The sequence below is a fragment of the Oryx dammah genome, unplaced genomic scaffold, assembly GCF_014754425.2.
Source record: "Oryx dammah isolate SB20612 unplaced genomic scaffold, SCBI_Odam_1.1 HiC_scaffold_25, whole genome shotgun sequence".
NCBI classification, from domain to species: Eukaryota; Metazoa; Chordata; class Mammalia; order Artiodactyla; family Bovidae; genus Oryx; species Oryx dammah.
Window position 1 is genome coordinate 25,545,990 of NW_024070209.1, and position 21,022 is coordinate 25,567,011.

General features: G+C 40.8%; 1 protein-coding gene across 1 annotated transcript in view; it reads left to right on the top strand.

The window, feature by feature from the left end:
* Positions 1-9,321: 9,321 nt before the first annotated feature.
* PLEKHH2 (pleckstrin homology, MyTH4 and FERM domain containing H2) overlaps positions 9,322-21,022 on the top strand; it is a 101,139-nt gene continuing 89,438 nt past the window's right edge. Inside the window, exons 1-2 of the mRNA XM_040224711.1 lie at positions 9,322-9,445; positions 18,434-18,563. Of these exons, the coding sequence (XP_040080645.1) occupies positions 18,441-18,563 (123 nt within the window). The 5' untranslated portion in view covers positions 9,322-9,445; positions 18,434-18,440. The remainder of the gene's footprint in view (positions 9,446-18,433; positions 18,564-21,022) is intronic.

A 21,022-nucleotide genomic window follows, 5' to 3' on the forward strand; every position in this document is an offset into this window, starting at 1 on the left:
AATCTATACCTGGTAAGGGACTTGTATCTAGCATATATATTTTATAATTCAATAATAAAAAGAAAAATAACTAATTGAAAAATAGGCAAAAGACTTGAACAGATATTTCTCCAAAGAAGCTATACAAATGACCAAAAAGCACATGAAAAGGTGTTCAACATCATTAGTCATTAGAGAAATGCAAATCAAAAAGACAATAAGATACTACATCAGCCACTAGGATGGCTATAATGAAAAAGACAAATAATAATAAGTGTTGATGAGAATGCAGACAGAGTGGTATTCTCATTCACTGATGGTGGGGATGTAAAATCCTGCAACCATTTTGCAAACAGATTGGCAGTTCCTTAAAAGGTTAAACTTAAAGTTACCATATGATCTAGCAATTCCAGTGCCAAGAGAGAAAAAGGGCTAGCTTCTCAGTCATGTCCGACTCTTTGAGACTCCATGGACTGTACCCCCCAGGCTCCTCTGTCCATGGGATTTTCCAGGCAGGATTACTGGAGTGGGTTGCCATTCCCTTCTCCAGGGGAATCTTCCTGACCCAGTGCCAGGAGTTGCTGTAATTCTTCCAATAGAACTGAATACCTAAGTCTACACTAAAACTTGTACACAAATATTCACAGCAGCACTATTCCTAATAACCAAAACACGGAAACAACCCAAGTGTCCACCATCAGGTGAATGGATAAGCAAAATGTGATATATTCTACTCAGTGGAATAGGAGTTATCTGTAAAAGGAATGTATTGCTGATACATTCTATAGCATAGACAAATCTTAAAAACATTATGCTAAGTGAAAAAGGCCAATCACAAAAGATAACATAGTTTATGGTTCCATTTATATGAAATGCCCAGAATAAGCAAAACTATAATAGCAGAAAGTGGCTTAGTAGTTGCCTAGCTCTGGTGCATGGAGGGGAGGTTATGGCTAAAGGGTATTGAGTTTCTTTTTGGGTTGATGAAAATATTATAGAATTGATTATAGTGATGGTGTACTGAATTGTACACTTTTAATAGGTGAATTATACAATATGTGAATTATATGTCAATAAAGCCGTTATTTAAACGTTTTCCAAAAGATTATTAGGAAGACATGAAAGTATTGAAGCAGTTATGTTCTTTCTATACTAGTCAAGAATTGGAAATAAACTATTTGTACAAAAAAAGAGAAAATGTTCCCAGTAAAATCTTAAGTGTAATAGGTAAAAAGTATGAATTCAACATAATTTTTAAAGGGAATATCATTAAGGGAAAAGAGTGTATTATAGAAAAAAGGACTGATGGTGGATGGTGGGTAATTTTAGATTTCTTTGTTATATCTTTTTATATTTTCCAATGAAAATTAATTTATATTTCTTTTATAATCAGGAAGCAATATAAGACAAAAATGACTATGGAGAACTATAAAAAAAGTTTGTGTTTGGATTTGCATGGTCAGAGGAGCCTGGAAGGCTGCAGTCCCTGGGGTTGCAAAGAGTCGGACACGACTGAGCGACTTCACTTTCACTTTTCACTTTCATGCATTGGAGAAGGAAATGGCAACCCACTCCAGTGTTCTTGCCTGGAGAATCCCAAGGAGGGGGGAGCCTGGTGGGCTGCCGTCTATGGAATCGCACAGAGTTGGACACGACTGAAGCGACTCAGCAACAGCAGCAGCAGCAACAAAGCACTAAAGTTCAAAATCTTGAGCCACATGAATTGGGATAAGTAAAGGAAAAGACTTACTGAAAACAAGGATGCAAGTAATTATTTTTATCCAACCATTAGTTCAAAATGCTGTTGCCAAGTCATATCACATTATTTCAACCCACCTCTTCAACAAGACATTGCCTCTCTCCTGTTCCTACATATGTGCTGTGCTATGCTTAGTCGCTTAGTCGTGTCTGACTCTTTGGGACCTCATGGTCTGTAGCCCGCCAGGCTCCTCTGTCCATGGGGATTCTCCAGGCAAGAATACTGGATTGGGTTGCCATGTCCTCCTTCAGAGGATCTTCCGAACCCAGGGAAGATTGCTCTCATTTTTACATTTCCCTTTTTCCATCTGTACAGTCCTGCTCACCTCAACTCTTCAGATTTTCCTGCTGTGTATCTGCTACCTTTCAAACAAATGCTTCATGCAAGCTTCTGATACCCATCAAAAACTTTAGGATTGTACTTCATTCAGTTCAGTTCAGTTCAGTCACTCAGTCGTGTCTGACTTTTTGCGACTTTTTGCAACCCCATGGACTGCAGCACGCCAGGCCTCCCTGTCCATCAACAACTCCTGGAGCCTACCCAAACTCATGTCCATTGAGTCGGTGATGCCATCCAACCATCTCATCAGTGGCACTCAAATACTTCTTCAGTCACCTTGCCAGTTTTCTGAAACAAACAAAACAATTGCCATTGTTCCAAAGGAAATGATTTTACAGTTATCCCAAGGCACATAATAATGTCCTCATAATGTGTCTTTTCTCTAATTGTCAGTGTCAGGGGATGTTGTGGTCCATTTCCTTGTGTTTTTTGTTCCTTTTCTTTTGACTTAAGCTGTCCCTTTATGCAATGTCATAAGAGAGGGAAACGTTTAGTTATTAGCTGTTGGGAGAATCTGAACCAGAATGGCTGCCTCTTCCTGCTAGGTACTGACTCCAAATACAAGAAATCCTCTGTTCACATTTAATGCTTGCTTATATGGTTTGGGTCACTGTTTTCCTGTGTGACTTTTATGTGTAGTGACTTTTCTTTTGAACTTCATGGGTCCTGACCAAGTCATTGCTGACTACTCCTCAATCTGCTCCCATGGTCTGCACTTCTTTTCACTTGCCTTAAAATAGTGAAAGTGAAAGTCGCTCAGTCATGTCCAACTCTTTGTGACTATACAGTCCATGGAATTCTCCAGACCAGAATACTGGAGTGGGTAGCCATTCTCTTCTCCAGGGGATCTTCCCAACCCAGGGATCAAAACCAGGTCTCCCCCATTGCAGGTGGATTCTTTACTAGCTGAACCACCAGGGAAGCTCAAGAATACTGGGGTAGGTAGCCTATCCCTTCTCCAGAGAATCTTCCTGATCCAGGAATCAAACCAGGGTTTCCTGCATTGCAGGCAGATTCTTTACCAGTTGAGCTACCAGGGAAACCCTTTAAATAAGTGACCCACAAAAGAACCCACCTGCCAATGCAAGAGGTCTAAGAGATGCGAGTTCGATCCCTGGGTTGGGAAGATCCTCTGGATGAAGGCATGGCGACCCACTCAAGTATTCTTGCCTGGAGAATCCCATGGACAAAGTAGCCTAGAGGGCCCCAGTCCTAAATAATTGAAGTGACTTAGTATGCACACATGCAAAGCTCTGCCTTAGCTCTTCCCTTTTTCCTCTGTGCACACTTATCCTCTCTGTGGTCTTACCAGTGCCCATTAAACTCTCACTTCCACCACTCTTGGCCTTGGCCTGGCTTCACCTACAAGCTGCTGCTCACACCCGTCTATGATAGAGGGAGCCCCACTCACCCGGTGAAGTGAGATTAAAGAGATCCTGCCTTCGTTCAGATCCAGAGGACTGAACAGGCCCTTATGCCTGAGCACTGGAAACACACCCTGGCAGGCCATCTTCCTGCTCATCCCCTTTAGGAGGGCCAGGTTGTCTGTCTTGTCTCCCTGGTTCTAGGGACATTTTGAGGCACAGAGTTTGCTGATTTCTTGAATTGCAGGTAGACAACACAGGGTACACCCAACATTGTATCCTAGTCAGCCAATAAGCTTGATCCTGCTGCTGCTAAGTCACTTCAGTCGTGTCCGACTCTGTGCAACCCCATAGACAGCAGTCCACCAGGCTCCACCATCCCTGGGATTCTCCAGGCAAGAACACTGGAGTGGGTTGCCATTTCCTTCTCCAATGCATGAAGGTGAAAGGCAAAGTGAAGTCGCTCAGTTGTGTCTGACTGTTAGCGACCCCATGGACTGCAGCCTACCAGGCTCCTCCATCCACGGGATTTTCCAAGTAAGAGTACTGGAGTGGGGTGCCATCGCCTTCAAACCCTATTTTTTCCCTTCAATCTCCTCCTTGTCTTTTGTATATTTCCCCAAGTGCTGGGAATTCTACTTTCTGAAACGGAGTTTCCAGTATCTCTGTTCCAGAAGCCATCTGCTCATTCTAGTGGCATCAATATCTCCTTTCCCCTTGCATCTTTTGGATTTTATGTGCAGTTGGATTAAAGAGCCAGACTCTTCTTCCCTAGTATTTACCCAGTTCCCTTATCCTTGCTTCCTTCAACCTCTCTGCTCTTACTCCTACTATCTCAAGTGGCTTTATGGTCAGCAATCATGCTGCAATTTACAAAAATCTCCTTTCTGTGCAGATTACCTTGAAATGTAAACTTAAACCTAAGCCTTTGTCCTCAACTCAGTCTAATTTTCTACTGGCTCTCCTGGCTATTTCAAGGGCAGCTCAGGTTGCACTTGGCTCATCCAAGCCAGATCTCATTCTTCTTCCTCTAAACTAATTCTTCCTTCTCCTTGCTTCTGGACCATCATTTCCCAGTTACTCATAGCTTCCCATCCCTAAGCTCTAATCAGTTTTCAGAACTTGAAGATTCAACTTCTTGAAAGAAATTGAGATGCAGTAGAGATGACTGTGAAGCCAGAATTCCTCTACTTAATGTCTGTACAACCTTGGGACAGTTACCTAAACTGTGTGCCTCAACAGACCCATATCTCAGATGGGAATAACAACTGTACCTATACTACACGATTGTCATGAGACTATATACACTAAAGCACTTGGAAGAGCGCCCTATGCGTTGTTCAGTTCAGTTCAATTGCTCAGTCATGTCCGATTCTGCCACATATTTTTTTGCTGATTTTTATCTGTTCCACCCATGGTGCTGCCTGCATGCTCAGTCGCTTCAGTTGCATTTGGACTCTTTGTGGCCCCATGGACCATAGCCCACCAGGCTCCTCTGTCCTTGGGATTTTCCCAGCAAGAATACTGGAGTGAGTTGCCATGCCCTCCTCCCAGGGATCTTCCTGACCAGGAATCGAACCCGTGTCTCCTGCACTGCAGGAGGATTCTTTACCACTGAGCTAACAGGGAAGCCCCTATTCCCCCCAAAGTTTTTAATTCCCACCATGGCCTCCATTTCATTCTCCCACCCTGAGCGCCGTACTTCAGATCTTCATTGAACTATTCTCTTAGCTTCTAAATCATTTCTCCCTCTGGCTATTCTCTCTAGCACACTAGATAGAGTTCCTAAAGTACACCTTTGGTCACCTACTGCTTTTATCTGTCATCAGCACTCCCCAGCTGTCACCACTTCTCACCAGGATAATGGAAATACATTGAATCCACTCTTGCTCTTTTCTTCTTGTTTTAGATTTTTTTGATGTGAACCATTTTTAAAGCCTTTATTAAATTCGCTATGGTATTGTTTCTGTTTTATATTTTGGTCTTTTGGCCCCGAGGCATGTGGGATCTTAGCTCCCCAACCAGGGAGCAAACCTGCACCTTCTGCATTAGCAGGCGAAGTCCTAACCACTGGACAGCCAGGGAACTCCTTACTCTTGCTCTTTTCTAATCTGCTCTGTAACATGCCACATCTGATCTTATCACATCATCGCTTTCAAAACTTGAGTGGATTCTCAGGGCTCTTGGAATAATGTCATAGCCTTACTACTCAAAGCATGTCCCTGGAGCTTATTAGAAATACACAGTCTTGGTCCCAAGCCCAGGCTTACTAGTCTGAACATGGATTTTGAAAAGATCCCCATTGAATTTGGAGCAGCCCTGTTTATTCCAGGGCCCAGTCTAGCCCTCTTTCTTTCTGCTGCCTCCTCCTGCTCTGTGGATCCCCTTGCTCTCTGTGCCCCATTGTCCCCCTGCCTCACTGGTCTTCATTCAGTCCTTCCTGTATCTCAGTTTCCTCCTCTCAGACCCCAGGGCCTGGCACCTATAGTTCCCACGAGTTAGGGTGCTCTTCTCATGATCTCTCTTTTTTTGCCTGGCTTCAGGCAACTTTTATTTTCTCAAAGAAGGACTTCCTGACTTCCAGATCCTCTTGTTCTTCAGTTGCATAGCACCTTGTGCTATTTCTTCAACACGCTTAATGCAGTTTGTAATTATGTATTTATTTGTGTGAATACCTAATGAATATGTGTCTCTTCCCTTAGAACACAATTCCATGAAGATAGAAAACATTCCTGTTTTGCTCCTGGTCATCTGGAACGTTACAAATACTTAATAAAATATATATTTCTGCAATCTTTATTCATTCATTTAATGAATATTTATTGTGTACCTGGTGCATACATGCTAGATGCTGGGTATATGTTTAAGAGGGAACCCAGATAGTTTCTACTCTCATGGCACTTGCAGTCTGTTGCTGCTGCTGCTAAGTCACTTCAGTGTGTCTGACCCTGTGCAACCCCATAGACAGCAGCCCACCAGGCTCCTCCATCCCTGGGATTCTCTAGGCAAGAATACTGGAGTGGGGTGCCATTTCCTTCTCCATGCAGTCTGCTACTGCTGAGTCGCGTCAGTCGTGTCCGACTCTGTGCGACCCCAAGACGGCAGCCCACCAGGCTCCACCGTCCCTGGGAGTCTCCAGGCAAGAATACTGGAGTGGGTTGCCATTTCCTTCTCCAGTGCATGAAAGTGAAAAGTGAAAGTGAAGTTGCTCAGTCGTGTCCGACTCTGTGCGACCCCTACGGCAGCCCACCAGGCTCCCCCGTCCATGGGATTTTCCAGGCAAGAGTACATGCAGTCCAGCAGGGGGAAAACAGAAACTCAACTAATCACAAATAAACATAATATCACAACTAAGGTAAATACTATGAGACAAAGTTACGTAGTACCATGAATATTCATAAGGACTGATCAGAGATATTCTCCAACTGCTGCTACTAAAATGAAAACGTAAAATTCAGCATGTATTTTTTAAGGAACAGCTCTATTGCAATAAAATTCACATAACATACAATTCACTCATTTAAACTGTACCCATCAATGGTCTCTAGTATATTCACAGAGTTGCACAATCATTACCACAAGTTTTAGAATGTTTTCATTATCCGAAAAGAAACCCCTCTTTCCTCGGCCTTCACTCCCATCCTTCCCAGCCCCTCATAACCACTAATCTACATTCTGTCTCTATAAAAATTTGCCTATTCTGCACATTTCATGCAAATGAGATCACACAAAACATGTATTTTTTGTGACTGGCTTCTTTCACTTGGCACAATGTTTTCAAGGTTTATCCATATTGTAGCATTTAAAGGTACTTCTTTTCTTTTTATCACTAAATAATATTCTATTGTTCGATGTATTTTTCTTAGCACACTGGAAACAGGATGCTGTGTTCTCTACAAACAAATTCAGTTTGTCATGTTTCTAGAAGAAAGTGACGGTAAGTAAATGTTGGCTGAGCCTTCCAAAGGTGGCAGCCGTGTTTAGAAAGCTTCTTTTCATGAGTGACTTTATTCACTCAGCTCTTAGTCTATTTAGTATTCTGACTCACAAGCGGAAATGATTCTATTTTGGCATTCTTCTCCTGATCTTAGCTGTTTGGTCTCTACTGACTTGCTGTGTTAAATTTTGCAAGTTACTTAAACTTTGTTTATTTAACTCCTGTGTGCTCTATAAAATAAGCCCAATCCAGCCTGCTTGTTTGCCAAAGCTGTTTGGAGACAACTTTTTCATATGATGTGCTTCATCAGCTCCCACAGAAGGCAAAAGGAATTTAGTGTGTGGGGGTAGTCTGGGACCCAGTCCAAAATTAGTGCTCATCTGGAAGAAATATGGAAGCCTGATGCTCACTTGCTGGCCTTTTAGTCTTACTCCTTTATTGCCTCCCCTCAACACAGCTTTGTAAATCTTTATCTGTTTTGTGCTTCTTCTATATAAGGTGAGATAAGTCGAAGGAAGGGAAAAGAAAAAAAGATTGTAGTGGAAAAAAGCTTCCTTGCACTTCCTATTGGCCAACTGTGAACCAATGAGTTACGGGTCTGACCTAGCTTTGTAACCTGAGGAAGGATTACCCACAATATTCAGAATTCCCTTTTTTGTTGTTGTTAACCCTGAGATTGGCCTTTCCAGACCCCATCTTGGGATGTAAAATCCAATTACATTAAAATGATCAGTCACTCAGGCTCCGTGTTAGGTGCCAATTCAGTTCAGTTCAGTTGCTCGTCGTGTCCGACTCTTTGCGACCCCATGAATCGCAGCACGCCAGGCCTCCCTGTCCATCACCAACTCCTGGAGTTCACTCAGACTCACATCCATCGAGTCCGTGATGCCATCCAGCCATCTCATCCTGGGTCGTCCCTTTCTCCTCCTGCCCCCAATCCCTCCCAGCATCAGAGTCTTTTCCAATGAGTCAACTCTTCGCATGAGAGGAGGATACAAAAAGAAAGAAAACAAATCCCTGGTTTCAGAGAGCGCACAGCCTAATGGAGAGATCAGGATTGGGCTTCCCAGGTGGCGCAGTGATAAAGAATACTCCTGCCAGTGCAGGAAATGTGGGTTTGATCCCTGGGTCAGAAACATCCTCTGGAGTAGGAAATGGCAACCACTGCAGTATTCTTGCCTGGAAAATTCTATGGAAATGAGCCTGTGGGACTACAGTCCACAGGGTTGCAAAGAGTCGGATGCGACTGAGCATGTACACACACATGCAAGGAACTGTACACGAGGCAGAATGAGCTAAGTAGCAAGAAGAGTAAAAACCTAAATGCTCAGGGAGCAGAAACAAGAGATTACTGCTAGGTGGGGCGACAAGCATGCTTACGTGCAGATTGTCTGAGCTGGGTCTTAAGAGGATAGATGGACCATTTAAATGTGGGCATAGGAAATAGTAGGTAAATGTTGCAAATGGACTTCCTTGGGGTGGGGAAGTGCATAGCATCAGTCTCAGGTAGGTGAAGAGCAGCTGTGAAGAATAAACCGGACAAAAGTAGGATGGAGGCCATGAACACTAGACTAAGGGATCTGTTTTTGATAACTTAAGCAAAAGGAATCCAATGAAGGTCTTTGTCAAGAGTGTACATCAAAACAGGACAGTTAACCTGACGAGAGGGTGAAGGATTGATTGGTAAGAGGCCTCGCTTCAGGCAGGTAGACCAAACAAGAAGGAGCTGAGTCAGGGCAGAGCGAATGGAAAAGAGGTGAGCCCTACAACAGACTCTGAGCTCTCAGTGTGGCAAAGGCCAGAGATAGAAACTCCTGGACACAACTTTCTCCTGGGATTAGGGACCGGGAGGGGTCAAAGTCCTGGCCACACCTCCTGGTGACGTAATAAGGCCGCCTGAGGCATCTGATTGGCTTCCACGGCCGCCAGTCCCTGGAGGGAGGCATCCCGCCCCTCTCTCCCTCCTGCTCCGAGCTTGGTATTAGGAGGGTGTACACTGAGAACCCCAGGAACCCCGCACCAGACGTGGCCGGGAGTACGGGCGGTGTTGCCGGGACCCGCGCAGAGGTAGGCACATGAGCCAGGCCCGGAGCCGAAAGGCGACCCCTGAGATTCCGGTGCCCGGGGATGCCCGGGGGTCCCCGCCCTCTTTACAGCGCGCAGTCCCCCGTGGGCACGTCGCACGGAGGATGGGGGCGGCGGGCGGATCCGGCTGGCCGGGACCCAGGGGCTGGAGCAAGCTGGTACCGGACTCAACTCCGCGCCCCCGCCGCAGCCTCCGCACTCCGCGTTGCTTCCCTTGCTGCCCCAGAACTGGGCTCTCGTGTGGTAGCGGTGGTCGGCGGCTCCTCGCCCCCTGGTCTCCCGTGACATTTTGTTTGAAAACGTGGGGCCCAGGTTTGTGGCGCCGCGCGGTTGGTCAGGGGGCGGACGGGGCTGCGGCGCGTCCGCTGCCGAGTAGCCCACGCAGTTAGAGATGCTGCGACTCGGCCTCCGCTTCTTGGGAGCCCCACTGCAACCTTGGGGGTGAAACTTCTCAAAACTTTAAAGAACCTTTTTCTAAACCTTGAGTTGCCAAAATGTCAGAAAGCCCTTAAGTAACCTGCCGTGAAACTGAACTGTCTCTGAAGTTTTTCCCCAACTTTTTAAAAGATGGGACGTTTGAGCCGTAGATTTTGACGTGCGAAACGCCGTGGAAAGAGAAGTTGAAACATTTACGCTGGAAAAGCCTTAGTGCTATGCTACCTGCAGGTCACTGCTTTCTTTGTTAAAATGCCAGTCGCAAGCCTAGACCACACAGCTGTGTGTATCCCCAAGAAGCTATGGAGTGACGAGCACGGGTTCTCAGCAATGCTACCAAAGGGCCGGTTTTGCCCGAATGGTGCTGGCTGGCTGGTGGTCGGGAGGTTCCTTAAACAAGGCAAGCCTCAGTGCGGTCAAGAAAGACATCTTTTCTGCTTTAGGAATGGCTCCCCCCCGCCCCCTTCCCCCACCCCTCCCGCAGCACTACCAATACACACAGACACACACACTTACCTGGCCAAGTTAATCTGTACCTTAAAAGGAGAGAATTAAAGGATATGAGTGGGTACCCTGAGCTTCATCAGGGTAAGCCTAAATAGATGAATTCTTTTTTTCTTTTTCTTTCCCTCTAGGGATTTGTAAGAGAAACAGGAAGTCAAAGATTCAGAGAAAAGAGCATTCATTCCACAACTGTAAACAGTTCATTTTTTGTCAGTAAATGTTTCCAAAAGTCATTGGGGGTATTTGGAAAACAAAGACTTTTTCCTGTCCGCTGCTGTGAGGATAGATTACTTTTAAATTCGAAATCTAAAAATGATATTTATTTAGCAGGTAGTTATGGGATTCCCTGGTGGCTCAGACGGTAAAGCCTCTGCCCGCTATGGGGGAGACCCGGGTTCGATCCCTTGGTCGGGAAGATCCCCTGGAGAAGGAAATACAACCCACTTCAGTACTCTTGCCTAGAAAATTCCATGGATGGAGGAGCCTGGTGGGCTACAGTCCATGGGGTCTCAAAGAGCTGGACACGACTGAGTGACTTCACTTTCTTCTTTCTTTCTTTCTTTCTATGGCTCTCAAAGCTATGTATATTGTTAGACTATATAAAATCAGTAGTAATGGGAAAAGATGGTGACTGTTGTTCAAAATTAGAATCTTTAGAAAACTGGTGCATTAACAGCAGTTCAGTTCAGTTCAGTCACTCAGTCACATCCGAATGAATCAATGTCATGAATCGCAGCACGCCAGGCCTCCCTGTCCATCACCATCTCCCGGAGTTCATTCAGATTCACATCCATCGAGTCAGTGATGCCATCCAGCCGTCTCATCCTGGGTCGTCCCCTTCTCCTCCTGCCCCCAATCCCTCCCAGCATCAAAGTCTTTTCCAGTGAGTCAACTCTTCGCATGAGGTGGCCAAAGTACTGGAGTTTCAGCTTTAGCATCATTCCTTCCAAAGAAATCCCAGGGCTGGTCTCCTTCAGAATGGACTGGTTGGATCTCCTTGCAGTCCAAGGGACTCGCAAGAGTCTTCCCCAATACCACAGTTCAAAAGCATCAATTCTTGGGCGCTCAGCCTTCTTCATAGTCCAACTCTCACATCCATACATGACTACTGGAAAAACCATAGCCTTGACTAGATGGACCTTTCTTGGCAAAGTAATGTCTCTGCTTTTGAATATGCTATCTAGGTTGATCATAACTTTTCTTCCAAGGAGTAAGCGTCTTTTAATTTATGTTAATTGAAATTGCAGGATGAAATGAGGAAATCAGGTGTCTAGATCTCAGGACCATTAGCCAACCTTTAGCCAACCATAAGCCATTAGCCAACCAATCTGTAGTTTTGAATTTTTAAAATAATGACCCTATTAATAAGGAATGCAGATATTAAATACCAATAATATTCCTAACATTTTGCTACTTCACTGTGAAAGTATGTAATTACATAACTAAAGAAATGAATAGATATGTTTAACAGAATTTATTCAATGTGTCATTTTTATAGTGCAGTACTCTTGGTGAAATATATGTCTGCTACTTGTCATATTTGAGATTAACATATTTGAGATTGAGTTAATGGTGGAATTTTTGGCAGGGATAACCACAAACAATAGATTATTAATATACATCCACTTAAACCGTTACTTTTTGTTTATTCATTTGTAAACATATACTCTTTGTAATTGAGGTGTAATTTAGAAACCATAAAAGTTACTTTTTTAAAGTGTACAGTGCAGTAGTTTTTGGTGTATTCACAAGGTCGTGCAATCAACAGCACTGTGTAATTCTAGAATATTTTCATCACTCCACAAAGAAGCTCCCAACTCGTTACTAGTTGATCACCATTGCCCTCTTTTCATAGCCCTTGGCTACCACTAAGCTAATATTCTGTGTCTTGAGATTTGCCTATTATACGAATAGAAGCATACAATATGGCGGTTTTTGCGTCTGGCTTCTTTCACTTGGCACTTAAGGTAATGTTTTCAAAGTTCATCCACTGTTGTAACATGTATTAGTGCTTTATGCCTTCTTCTGTGGCTGAGTAAGATTCCATTCAGGAGGAGGCAATGGCACCCACTCCAGTACTCCCGCCTGGAAAACCCCTGGACGGAGGAGCCTGGAAGGCTGCAGTCCATGGGGTCGATGAGGGTCAGGCACGACTGAGCGACTTCACTTTCACTTTTCACTTTCATGCATTGGAGAAGGAAATGGCAACCCACTCCAGTGTTCTTGCCTGGAGAATCCCAGGGACGGGGGAGCCTGGTGGGCTTCCGTCTATGGGGTCGCACAGAGTTGGACACGACTAAAGTGACTTAGAGCAAGATTCCATTGTGTGGATATACCACATTTTCTTTATCCATTCATCTGATGATGGACACTTGGTTTGTTTCTACTTTCTGACTGTTTGAGTAATGTTGCTATTAACATTTGTGTACAAGTTTTGATGTGGACTTCTGTATTCAGTTCTCTTGAGTATATACTTAACATTGGAGTTACTGAGTCATATAGTGACTTTATGTTAAAACTTTTGAGGAACTGTTATTTTCCAAAGCAGTTGTACTATTTTTACATTCTCAACCGCAGTTTATAGGAGTTCCAGTTTCTCTGCATCCTTACTGACACATGTTATTACATGTCTTTTTTATTATAACTGTTCTATTTGGTATACAGTGGGATGTCATTGTGATTTTGATTTGCATTTTCCCTTACATTAATATTTATGATGTTAAATATCTTTTTATGTGCTTATTGTCCATTTGAATATCTTCTTTAAAAAATATCTCTTTAGATACTTTGCTACTTTTTAATTGTGCTTTTTATTGTTGAGTTGTAAGAGTCCCTTTTTATTTTCTGGATACAAGTCCTTTATAGATAATGTGATTAGTAAATATTTCTTCCCACTATGTGGGTTATCTTTTCACCTTCTTTTTTTTAATAAGAAATTGTTTTTATTTATTTTTGGCTGCTTTGGGTCTTCATTGCTGCATGCAGTCTTTCTCTAATTGCAGCAAGTGGGGGCTACAATCTAGTTGCAGGGGCTTCTCATTGCCGTGGTTTCTTATTGCAGACCCAGGATCCAGGCTTGAGCTCACTAGTTGCAGCTTATGGGCTTAGTTGCCTTGTGGCATGACCAGGATGCCACCAGGGATCAAACCTGTGTCCCCTGCATTGCACAGTGGATTCTTAACCACTGGACCACTAGGGAAACCCTCACTTTCTTGATGGTGTCCTTTGAAGCACAAAAATATTTAATTTTAGGTTAAATTTATCTATTTTTTATTACTTATGCTTTAAATGTTATATTAGGAAACTGTTGTCTATTCAAGATCACAATGACTTATAACTATTTTTCCTACTATAGGTTTAGAGCCTAAGGTCTTACATGTAGGTCTTTGATCCATTTGGGGTTAATTTTTGTGTATGGTATGAGGTGGGGAACCAAATTTATTCTTTCACATGTGGATATCCAGTTGCCTGGTACAATTTATTTAAAAAGAACTTTTCATTCCACCTTGTCAAAAATCAGTTCACTCTACATGTGAGGGTTTTTTTATTTGTGTATTTTAAAAAATGGATTGAATTGTTCCCTTCCCCTCAAAAAAGAAATGTTGCAGTCCTAACCCACAGTATCTCAGAATGTGATCTTATTTGGAAGTATGGTTATTATAAATATGTTTTATAAATAAAATAGAGTTGATGTACACTATTATGTTAATTTTGGTATACTACATAATGATTTCTTGTTTGCATACTTTATGAAATGATCCTCATAAGTCTAGCAACCATCTATTCCCATACAAAGTTAGCACACTGACCATATTCCTTATGCTGTATATTACATCCCTGTGACTTATTTGGTAAAGTAAAAGTTGCTCAGTCGTGTCCCCATGGACTATATAGTCCATGGAATTCTCCAGGCCCAAATACTGGAGTGGGTAGCTGTTCCCCTTCTCCAGGCGATCTTCCCAACCCAGAGATCAAACACAGGTCTGCCATATTCTTTACTAGCTGAGCCACCAGGGAAGCCCAAGAATACTGGGGTGGGTTCAGTCAGTTTAGTTCAGTTGCTCAGTCGTGTCCGACTCTGCGACCCCATGGATTGCAGCACGCCAGGCCTCCCTGTCTATCACCAACTCCCGGAGTTCACCCAAACTCATGTCCATTGAGTCGGTCATACCATCCAACCATCTCATCCTCTGTCGTCCCCTTCTTTTCCCACCTTCAATCTTTCCCAGTATCAGGGTCTTTTCAAATGAGTCAGCTCTTCATGTCAGGTGGCCAAAGTATTGGAGTTTCAGCTTCAACATCAGTCCTTCCAATGAACACCCAGTACTGATCTCCTTTAGGATGGAATGGATGGATCTCCTTGCTGTCCAAGGGACTCTCAAGAGTCTTCTCCAACACCACAGTTCAAAAGCATCAATTCTTCGGTGCTCAGCTTTCTTTATGGTCCAACTGTCACATCCATACATGACTATTGGAAAAACCATAGCCTTGACTAGATGGACCTTTGTTGGCAAAGTAATGTCTCTGCTTTTTAATATGCTGTCTAGACTTAGCAGCAGCAGCAGCAGCAGGTTGGTCATAACTTTCCTTCCAAGGAGTAAGCGTCTTTTAATTTCATGGCTGCAGTCACCGTCTGCAGTGATTTGTGAGCCCCCAAAATAAAGTCTGCCACTCTTTCAACTGTTTCCCCATCTATTTGCCATGAAGTGATGGGACCGGATGACATGATCTTAGTTTTCTGAATGTTGAGCTTTAAGCCAATTTTTTCACTCTCCTCTTTCACTTTCATCAAGAGGCTCTTTAGTTCTTCATTTTCTGCCATAAGGGTGGTGTCATCTGCACCCAGGTAGCCTATCCTTTCTCTAGCGGATCTTCCCGACCCAGGAATTAAACCAGGGTCTCCCACATTGCAGGTGGATTCTTTACCAGCTAAGCTACCAGGGAAGCCCTTATTTGTTATATAGCTAATATATGAGGTTTGTGCCACTTGATCCCCTTCACCTATTCTTGCCCCCGTCCTTATTTCTTTATTTCTGTACTCATAATTTTATTCTGTTGATCTATCTATCCATCTATCTATGTATCTATCTTTATGCTAGTACCACACAGTCTTAATTACTGTAGCTTTGCAGTAATTTTTGAAATTGTGTGAGTCTTTAAGATTGTTTTGAGTATTCTGAATTTTTGTATGCATTAGAGGATCAGCTTATCAGTTTCTGCAAAATATGTAGTTAAAATTTTGATAGAGATTGTATTGAATGTGCATATCCATTTGCAGGTATTGCCATCCATACGAAGTCTTGCATTTCTTTAGGTCTTCTTTAATTTCTTTCAATGATGTTTTTTAGTTTTCAGAGTACAAATCTTGTACTTCTTTTGTTAACATTTACTCCTAAATATTTAATTATTTCTGATGCTGGTGTAAGCAGAATATAGTCTTGATTTCATTTCTGGAGTTTTCCTTGCAAGTGTATAGAAAAACAATTAATTTTCGTATAGTGATCTGGTTTCCTGAAACTTTTGTCATCTCAAATAGTTCTAATGGCTTTTTCTTTTTTTCTTTTTTCCATAAAAGAAAGATTCCTTGGGAGTTTCTGTGTATAAGACCATGACATCTTAAAAGAGAGATAGTTTTAGTTTTTCCTTTCCACTCTATGTTTCCTATTTTATTTTCTTGTACTGGACAGACCCTCCAGTGTGACACATTAGAAGTGGCGAAAGCAAACAGCCTTATGTTGTTTCTGACCTTACGCGGATCAGTTGTTGATAGTTAAGTGTGGTGTTAGCTGTGGGCTTTTGTAGATACTTCTATATCAGGTTGATGACTTAACTTCTATTGCTATTAATAGTTTGTTGAATGTTTTTAATCATAAAATAATGTTGAATTCTGTCAAGTGCTTTTCTCTGTCTCTGTTGAGATGATCATATGGTTTTTGTCTTTTATTCAATTCATATGGTTCATTACACTGATTTCCACTTGTTGAAAAATGGTTGTTATTTTTAAAGATGTAGAAATTTTATAGTGAAACTAAACAGGTTATTTTAAGTGTAGAGCAAAAATTAATCAGTATGAAATTCTCTTCTTGTTACTTAAGACATAGAAGCTTCCCTGTATTTCTGTGTAGTGATAAGAATGGTTCAAGACTTAAAACATTTCATTTCACGTCTGCTTTCTATTTTTAAGATTTCATCTGTATTTTCTTCTTTGTCCAGTCTAAAGCTAAAGAGGAAAGAAATGAAGTAGCAGTAGAATTGAGAAAGAGTGTGTGCGTTGACAGTAAATGCTATTGTGAATAATGAAAAAGGTCATTAACATGGTTAATATCCTCAGGGAAAACTCTAAAACAATGGGATGGAGCTTTTAGAAAAAAATGAAGAAATGAGGAGAATGATTACTTGCTCTACAGGAAGATTCCCTTTACATTATGGCTAGAATTCAGTAGCATCTGAAGGCTTTGAGATGACCAGGGGACTCTTAATGAAGCTGTAGCCTTTGTAGAACAACTTTGCTTATATTTACTTCTAAATTACTGAGTGGTAATATAAGTATTAATATGAAAGCTAATCTAAGCACAAAACAATATTTATGCTAGGAAAACAATCATTTGCAGGTTTTAAAAACTGTTATAGGTTTAAGAAGGGGTTATATTGCACGAAATATTGGGAAAATCAACTTGGTTAATTTGTGAAGCAGACATGTTTTTGTAAAACAAAAGAGCAGAATAATATGCTTCAACTGCAGTTCTGTCCTGGGGTTCTGAGTTTTGCTGTCACGTATAGTCCATGACTGAAGCGACTTAACACAAACACATAGTCCATGACTAGGGCTTGGCGTCTCCAAAAGAGCCATTCCGAATGCACATTTTGTCAGTTAATAACAAGGGCAATTCAGAAACACATTATAAAGCCATTTACGAAAATGACTTGATGAAATAGTAACATTTAAAACTACATTTTCGACACCCAGAACTAGAAACAATTGTGTTTCCAAAATCGAGCAATAGTTTTTTGCACTTTAGAATTTCAAAATCTGTGCCCCTGCTTCTTGGCTTCCCCCTTACTGTGATTCTCCCTGGGATTAACCTCCTCCAACAAAAGGTTACTATCATGGAATACCCTGATTCCAGATTTATTTAATGTAGGTGGTTCCAAATTTCATATTTATATGTTTTCTCTTCTTACACCAAATAAAAATTATCTAGACTTGTGCAGGGTCATAATACTTTGCCCAGTTAATTATGCCAAAGTGTTTTTGTTTTGAAAGATAACCTGGACAACTTTATGGTGGTGGTAAGTAATAATTATAATACAAATCTAAGCCATAATTAAAACACTGATATGAAGTTTCTTTAGGTTATTTTTATGCAGGAGACAAAAGAGATGCTGGTTCAATCCTTGAGTCGGGAAGATTCCCTGGAGAAGGGAATGGCAACCCACTCCATTATTCTTGCCTGGAGAATCCCATGGACAGAGGAGCCTGCTAGGCTATAGTCCACAGGGTCACAAAAAGTCAGACACGACTGAAGTGACTTAGCACACACACATACAATACTACCAATGGAAGCAAAACTAATAATTTTGTGAATTTAATGTGGTAAAATTATGAACTGACAGATTTTTAAAAATCTTACCTGTTGAGCGGAGCTAAAATAATGACAGTACTCTGTGTGATACTATTATGGTGTCCAAAGTGATGTTAAGAACAGCAATATTTAATTTGTTCCTTACCTATCTGTGAGAAGAATGGTTCGTTATTGCTGAATTACCCCCCCTTTTTTTTTCTAGATTGCTGAGACATGGAAAGGTTAAATTACACAGAAAGTTTAAATAACCCAGTTGGGCCTCCTTCCCTGGCCTCGTCTCTCCTAAGTTCTTTCCATGAGTAGTCACCAGGTTCTGGAATTTATCTTAGGATTCAAAACTTGCCTTTAGATATCGTTAGATGGTGGCTAGAATGTGTGCATTGGATGATTTATGGAATTATCCTGAATGCTAATTGATAGTATGCTGTTTGGATGCTTTCTTTCCTAGAATAATTATGGCAGAGCTTTCTGAGACAGAAGGGCCAGTAGATTGGAAAGAACGTTGTGTAGCCCTGGAGTCCCAGCTCATGAAATTTAGAGTTCAAGCAAGCAAGATACGAGAGCTCTTAGCAGAGAAGGTAAGCTTTTCTCCCTCACCTTTGTTAGTAAAACATCAGTTCTTTGGGGCCCATTTCATTTATATTAAGTAATTTCAGTACTTTAGGAGGTAAACATTTAAAAAGTAATGAATATTATTTAATTTTTTGTCAGGGACCTAACTCTCTATTGGGCATATTCTTTTACTAGTTTTAGAATGGATTTGACATTAAGACAAAAAACACTTCTTTGCAAATACTGGTGGACTATGTAATAATTGTGTGTATTTGATGAATGTAGAATTAATTCATGCTAGAAAGAACAGCTGTAATTTATTTGATTTTAGTGTGGTGTGAGAGCATTTTGATCTACTAAATGTTTAGACAAATTATCTTTAAAGTGATTATTGTTCATTCCCTGTGTAAGATAAAATACAGTAAAACATTGTATATGGAAGTATATACCTATTTAGGAATTTGTGTTGACAAACAATGTATCACTAAACTATAGAATTGAATTAATATAATTCTGTGCTTCTCTTAATAGTTCTAACCATGTGATTAAAATTTCATTTATGTCATAGAATTTTTTAATATATGTGTATAAAATGAATAGATTAATTCATTTGTTTATTCATTCAACAAATATTCATTGCAATGTGTTTGTGCCAGACACTGTTCTTAATGCTACAGTTACAAATCTGTGAATAAGACAATGCATGTTGCTATTTCCAGGGAGCTTGGATTCTAGCCCTGCTATGTCCAGTGTGGCCGGCACAACCACAAGTGATTAGTGAACACTGTAAATGAGACTAGTTCAAATTGAGATGTGTTGGAAATGTAAAATACACACTGGATTTCAAAGATTTAGTTTGTAAAAAGAATATGAAATACCTGTGCAATAATTTTATATTGATTACATGTTGAAATGATAATATTTTGGACAGTAGATTAAATAGAAAATAGTAAAATTATTTACCTGTTTTTAACTGTATGGGTACTAGAAGTTTTGAAATTATATACGTAACTCACATTATATTTGTATTGGCAGTGCTGTATGGGTGGCTATATGAAAGGTATTAATGATCGTTCAGAACTGACCAGAACTTACAGGTGGTTTCTTAAACTCTAACCTGCATAATCCTTTTAGAGTGGAGACTGGTACACATATCACATCTCTAAAAATCATGTTAAATCTTATTTGCATTGCCAACCAAGAATCTCTTAGCACAGAAGAATTGCAATAAAATCCAGTGCAACACCATTCAATTTAACCTTTCAAATGTATCGTCTTAAATTTTTGTGCACTAACAGCTTTTAGATGCAAAGACTAAAGTTACTCTATTCACTTTGGGCTAGAGGATGACCCGGTCATAGGTTTGTGGAATGAATCCCCACTATCAATTTACTTTATTCATCACTATTAAAATAAAAATTATAACTTGAAAAAAAAGTCCCAGTTTGATTATCTCCAAGTTGGGAAAGCTTATCCTAACTCAGAGTTAGTGACTCATGCTTTGTCTTTTGCTCCTCTCTCTGTAAAAATCATTTCCCAGGTTGTACCATGATTGTCCCCTATGTAATGATTTTAGCATTATCACTAATTATAACCGTGCTGCTCAACCTCACTGGATGCTTCCCAAATGTCCCAGGTACCTCGGCCCTTCAACAGTTGGCCCGCTGTTGACCACAGCCTCCTATTCAAAATTTTCTTGGTTCCCTTGACTGTTGTACTCTCCTGGTTTCTTTATGGACTTTCTTTATAAGAAGTTATAAAAAGTTATGCTTGTTGGGGTTCCAATTAATTGACCTTTAAATTCTTAATGCCAATATTTGTTTTGTTCTTCAGTAGGCTTGTCATAAGAAATTTCTTTGTGAGTGCTCATTTTGTAAATTTTAAAAGTGTAATTTTCTCTGTAAGTAAGATTATAAATAGTTTTTGGTCATTAATTTAGTTACTAAATTTTCTTTTTTCTTTGTCAGTGAATAAAAATTGAAAGGAATATTATTTCAGAATTGCTGTTTTAGGTGTGGTTTCTTTTTCTTCTTCTTCCTTTTTTTGGTGTCTTCTGTAATTTTGTTTGTCTTAAATCCTTGACAGATCTCAGAGATGGAGTGATTCATATGTGTTTTATACAGTGGAAAGAGGATAAACATGCCAAGTTACTCATGGCTTCCCAGTAAATATATTCAACACCAAAATAAGAATAACACTTTTTCATGATATTTTCTGTATTTTTCACTATTTTTTTCTCTGGATTAAAATTTATTTTTGGTACTCACCCATAAAAATATCAAATACTGGTATTAAAATAAAAATACCAAACGTTGATTTATTATATACTAAGCACTGTACAGATATGATATATTTAGTTATTATAATAACCTGTGAAGTAATAAGTTTTATTGTTCCCATTTTACAGATTAGGAAACTGATGCTTACCATGTGCCAGGCAATCTTCTAAGTACTTTATTATTTTTTAAATCCTTATAGCAGCCTG